Source organism: Martes martes (genome assembly GCF_963455335.1).
Source record: "Martes martes genome assembly, chromosome: 10".
Taxonomy (NCBI): domain Eukaryota; kingdom Metazoa; phylum Chordata; class Mammalia; order Carnivora; family Mustelidae; genus Martes; species Martes martes.
Window position 1 is genome coordinate 16,104,182 of NC_137898.1, and position 6,358 is coordinate 16,110,539.

General features: G+C 36.5%; 1 protein-coding gene across 1 annotated transcript; it reads left to right on the top strand.

Annotated features, from left to right (window-relative positions):
* Window positions 1–5,226: 5,226 nt before the first annotated feature.
* LOC308351602 (olfactory receptor 4P4-like) lies at window positions 5,227–6,156 on the top strand (the record flags this gene model as incomplete). The annotated part of the gene is made up of 1 exon (XM_080817399.1): window positions 5,227–6,156. One exon carries the CDS (start codon window positions 5,227–5,229, stop codon window positions 6,154–6,156), a length of 930 nt encoding a protein of 309 aa, XP_080673525.1.
* Window positions 6,157–6,358: the final 202 nt, after the last annotated feature.

Consider the following 6,358-nt stretch of genomic DNA (forward strand, 5'->3'; position numbering starts at 1 on the left):
ATTTCTACTCAGTTCATGATCTCAGGGTCCTGGGATCAAGCCCTGTATCAGTGGGGAGCCTGCTGGAGGTTTCTCTCCCTCTCCCTCTGCCCATTTCCCTTATCGTGCTCTTTTTCAGTCTTTCTCTAAAAATAAATCTTTATTTTTCTTTAAACCCAAAATAATACAAAATGATACTAAGCTTTATTAGTGTATAATTTTCCCAGAAATTTACCTATATACCTGGAAGTGCTCTATAACTCATTGTCATTCTCTTAGAGACTACAATAAAGACGGTTTTTGAGAAGAGATGAAGACCATTAGCTACCATGAGGGCCAAGGCCGTCTAAACTTCTGTCAGTTTATGAAGATCAGAGAAGGGATTAGGCCCTCAAGTTTGTTTTCATCACAGAATTCCTTAAGTGCAGGAGAATATGGTCCCTGGGGCCCAGGAGCAATTTCTAATGACAAATTCCTAAATGGCATGCAACATTAATTGTGGCTTGCACACTGTTTATAATCCGGATCCTATCCTAGCTGCACTTTGTCAACTTAGATCTACAGGAAATCAACCTGGTGAACTTCTATTTGGGAAGGTAAATCCAAACTTCTTAGAAATAATAGTGCTCTAGAATAAGAGAAACATAATTTATAATGTACTCTCTATAAAGCATTAATTAATCATGTGAGCTTGGGCATTTCTAGGGCTAATTTTAATGATGAAAATATAGATTGTGATTTGATTCCTTTGGATATAAAATTATTCTATTTGACTTCCAACTGTCGCTCTGAACATATGACTCATTCTGGGAATGTTGGTTGAATGGTATCAGTTGTCTCTAAAATAATACCAGTTTTCTTTCTGTGAATGGCTGATGAGTTGCACTGAGTGAAACGTGAATTCAAGAAGCTGACATGAAATGCTCTGAACAGTAGGTGAATGACCAGAATTTCAGTGAAGAAAGGGGGGACACCAGAAGGAAGAAGTAGGAATGGATCCACAAAAAGTGAAAGAACATGAGGTGAATTATTTCTCTTCCCTTCCCATTATCCTGCTTGACTGTGTGAGATCAGCTAAGTATACTTTTGCCTCCACTGTACAGCTAGCTGACTTTCAGTTAAAGTTGAATACAGGCATCTTCTCTGAATTTTATAGACTAGCTTGTTTTGAGGTTGAGGCAGTGATAAATTCAAAGTGCTGCCCATTGAAAGTGCCATATGACATTCTAAAGAGACAGGCAGACAGCAAAAGGGAAGTAATGCTTAGGTGGATAACAAATTTCAAATTAAAAAGAAACCCAAAACATTTTTAGAACTTGTGGGAGAGTGGGGAAGCTGAAAAAGCATTGATTAAGAAAAATGATTCACAGGTTGCTAGGAAAGTGATGAAGCCCAAATTGAAAGGACAAATAAACTTCCTGCACTAACCCTATCATGAGTATTGATAACTCCTTCCTCAAAACAAACAAACAAACAAACAAACAAAGAAGCTCCAAGAATTAGAGAATTAGGTTAACCTAAGACCCTACACAGGTCACCAAAAAAATTCAGATGAAAATATCTCAAAACTTGAGTCTCTATTTATCTTTTCTCTGTTTATTTTGTTGCCTGCCCTTGTTTCTGGGAATAAGCCTTAGGACAATAATTTCAATTATGGAGTATTTTATTTACAGACCATTTGAAATCATTGAAGCTATTTCTTTTAATTATTTACAAACATTTGCTGACTATTGGTTAAATAATCAGTAACCTGCATTTGACAAGATACAGAACAAAGATAAAATAATTAGAAATATTTATCAAGTCCCTACAATGTACTGGGTGACTTCCACCTTTTATCTCACAACAGTCTCAGGAGATAGATGTATCCACCAATGATGTACTTATCCATTGCCAATACGATGATCCAAGAAAAAAACAAAAACAAAAACAAAAACGGTACATGCCAAAGATCGTACAGATCGAGGATACCTGGCGAGAACTGAAAGCTAAATTTGTGCAAACACTCTTAGTATTTGAAGACGGAATATAAGACTTTCTTTCTGTCCTTTGGGAATTTAGGATCACAAAACTTAAGGCTATATTGGGTTTAGTTTGACATAAGTTAAATATGGAAATATTGGGGTCAGTGAGGCACCCTTTTCAGTCATTAGAGTATCCAATACCTATTGAGTATACACTAAGTATCAGTAAGTATGGTAAGCACATAACGTTTTGCTAAGTATATTACTAAATGAGACATGTTGCTTCAGATTGTCAGACTCTATTAATTATGTCTATGGGTTTGGCCTAATTGCTTATTTTCTCTATGACTAGGTTTCATTTTCTTAAGTGAGGTTATTAGAAATACTTACTTCTCAGAATTATTGGGAGAATTTAAAAAGTTTATGTTATAAATATATATGTATATATGCACACACACACACATATATATATATATAAATTATTAAACTTACTGATAGTGTAGTAAAGTAATGAAATGAGGCCATATGATCATTCATAGCAAACCCAAAATTTATTATGTTCATTATGATCAAGGTTTTTAAAAACTTTGACAATAGCAGAGAGCCCAAAGTTTAAGCAAAATCTTAACTGAAACATATAAATTTTCAAGAGTAGATTTATCCTCTTTAAGAAGGGGCCTCTAGAATGAGTGAACACAAGTTCCTACAGTGAGGGAAGAACTTCAGCAGGGAGTAAATGATGACCTCTTTCTTCTAACCACTGCTCTTACAGAGGGACTATTTGTGGCTGGAGAAGCGTATCCAAGGACATGACAAGATTCAGTGCATTGTATTCTTTAGGAATAAATTGCATTCTCTAAAATAACAGAGGGGGCACCTGGGTGGCTCAGTGGGTTAAAGCCTCTGCCTTCGGCTCAGGTCATGATCCCGGGGTCCTGGGATCGAGCCCCACATCGGGCTCTCTGCTCAGCAGGGAGCCTGCTTCTCCCTCTCTCTCTGCCTGCCTCTCTGCCTACTTGTGATCTCTGTCTGTCAAATAAATAAATAAAATCTAAAAACATAAAATAAAATAAAGTAAAATAACAGATTTTTATTCTCTATTCTTACTCTTTGTAATCGGGCTACATATGCAGGAGAGAGGAACAGATTGAGATTGCAGTTTTGTTTGAGTATTTTCTACATTTTATAGACTAAGATAGTGTGTTGTAATTTATTATCTCATTTTGTCATCTGCATATCAAGATTAGAATGGCTGAAATGGTTTAAGGATCATGATTTTGGAGGTTATCTGGTTTTGCATGAAATAATTAGGTAATTGGAGGAAAGGGCTCTTTAACATTAAATTTCTTCTGTTCCAAGTATGGACTCAGGCTCTAGATTCAGAAAACTCTGATTTCAAATTCTGTTTTGCTAAATACTAGTTAGGTGATTTATATATACTTTATCAGGAAATTTTCAATATTTTCTTTCCTTTTTTTTTTTTTTTTTATAGATTCTCTTTAAGTAATCTCTATACCTTAAATGGGGCTCAAACTTACAATATCACAATTAAGAGTTTCTCACTCCACTAAGCCAGCCAGGTGTCCCTGTATTTTCTACATACTTTTAATTAAAATCCCTTCTATTTGGAACTAGGAGATTAGATTAGTGCCGATCTCAAAGTTACCTTCCTGCTCAAAATAATTTTATGGCATTAAAATTTTCTTTTCTTTTTTTTTTTTTAAAGATTTTTATTTATTTATTTGACAGACAGAAATCACAAGTAGACAGGCAGGCAGAGAGAGAGGGAGAAGCAGGCTCCCCGCTGAGCAGAGAGCCCGATGTGGGGCTTGATCCCAGGACCCTGGGATCATGACCTGAGCCGAAGGCAGAGGCTTTAACGCACTGAGCCATCCAGGTGCCCCTAAAATTTTATTTTCTACAAGGAGTCATATTTACTAGACTTCATTATTGACAGCCTCACTGATTTGATAATTCTAGGACTTATACTCTTATGGTTACAAGAGTCATTTCTTGATTTTTTTGAGTTTCTCAACCATTTTGTGGCAAAGTTCAGTCAGATTTTTTTATTTTACAAAGAAGATGATTTAAATTAAAAAAAAAAATGGTATCCAAAGTCACACACTGGTATAATGTACTGGTAATCGAGGCTTGGTCCCAAATGTTTGTCTTCATATAAACATTTTCCTATACATTTTTTCTTTGGATTATGAGGTGTCAATATTCTTTAAGAGTTTGGCAAAAGAAATCAAAATATCAAAAGAAATTCATACTATAATTCAGACCGATAGGAAGAAATTGACTTGAGAATTATGGTTCATTGAGTCGGAGAAAAACCACAAAGGTAAACTGCCTTCAGTTCTTCCTTTTACTTTTATTTTTTGTGAAGATTTTATTTGACAGAGAGAGAGAGAGCACAAGTAGGCTGAGAGACAGGCAAAGGTGGATAGAGAAGCAGGCTCCCCACCGAACAGAGAGCCCAACAGGGGATTAGATCCCAGGACCCTGAGACCATGACCTGAGCTGAAGGCAGAGGCTTAACCCACTGAGCCACCCAAGTGCTTCATCATTTTAGTTTTAACTCTCTCTTTATTCTGTGGTTCATTTAAGTATAGGATTTGTATTGATATCCTATATAAAAATAAACATTTGATACAAAAGGTCAGCTTCTTACTGTGCTAAATCACTAAGTAAAGATGAACAAGCCATCAAAAAATTATTCAAACCAACTCAGAGGCCTCCTACAGAGACTTTTTATCTTCCACTTTGTAAATATGTTTTTATCATATAAATGTTTAGTTTCATTTTCTACCTTATCCTGAAACTATTTTGTTTGTTTATAGTCACCAGTGACCATTGTCAAGCTTAACATTTGCTTCTATATCATTTAACAGCAACTTTAATGACTTATACTTGCCTCTTTAACAAATGTGTGTTTGGAAGGACCCAGAAAAATGTCCTTTCTGAGGACTTTGTTGTATATTCCTTTAGAACTGAAAAACATTTGGCAACTAATAATAATTATTAAACATTTTTTAAATGTACTGATTGAATTCATTCATAAAACATAATGTCAAGATCGAACATAATGTCCTGAAAAACTGATTTATGGAAATCTTCATGAGACTAATCAGAAAAAAATTATATCATATCATATCATACCCATTAAATAGAGCTTCATGATGTCAGGGTCATCATCTATATTCTCCATGCACATGTCCGGCACTGACTTGTGCGTTATGTCTTTTCAGGAGACTGTTAAGCATTTTTACGGCACTGGATCATGGAAAATAAGAATAATGTCACTGTGTTTATTCTCTTGGGACTGTCTCAAAACAAGAACATTGAAATCCTCTGCTTTGTATTATTTTTATTTTGCTACATTGCTATTTGGGTGGGAAACTTGCTCATAATTATTTCTATCACGTGCAGTCCACTAATGAACCAACCCATGTATTTCTTCCTTAATTGCCTCTCACTCTCCGACCTTTGCTACACCTCAACAGTGACACCTAAACTAATGGCTGATTTACTGGCAGAAAGGAAGACCATTTCCTACAGCAACTGCATGACACAGCTTTTTACCACACATTTATTTGGAGGCGTGGAGGTCTTCATCCTCACAGGGATGGCCTATGACCGCTACGTGGCCATCTGTAAGCCCCTGCACTACACCGTCATCATGAGCAGAGAGAGGTGTAATGCTATCATCACAGCCTGCTGTACTGGGGCTTTAATCCACTCTGCCAGTCAGTTCCTCCTCACCATCTTCCTACCTTTCTGTGGCCCCAATGAGATAGATCACTACTTCTGCGACGTGTATCCTTTACTGAAGCTGGCCTGCACGGACACGGACAGAATTGGTCTCTTGGTCGTTGTTAATTCAGGACTGATTGCTCTGATGACTTTTGTGATTTTGATGGTGTCCTATTTTCTGATATTATACACCCTTAGGGCTTACCCTGCAGAGAGCCGCTCCAAAGCTCTTTCCACTTGCAGTTCCCACGTCACAGTCGTGGCTCTGTTCTTTGTGCCCATTCTCTTCGTTTACATTCGGCCGGCCACAACTTTCCCAGAAGACAAAGTGTTTGCTCTTTTCTACACCATCATTGCCCCCATGTTCAACCCTCTGATCTATACACTGAGAAACATGGAGATGAAGAATGCCATGAAGAAAATGTGGTATCATCATTTGTTTGGGGAAGGGAAGTAACTTGTATTAAGAACATTCTAGAATTTCATTTTAGGATTCTATCTTGAGCCTTAGAAATAAGAAATGATATACACAGAGTATATCATGATTGCAAAAGCCAACCACAGGTTGGAGCTCAGAATCTTTAGCATTTCCTCAGACCTCTACTGACTGGATAAATTTATTATTTTTCAAGATTTTTTTTGTATTTTTTATTGAAGTA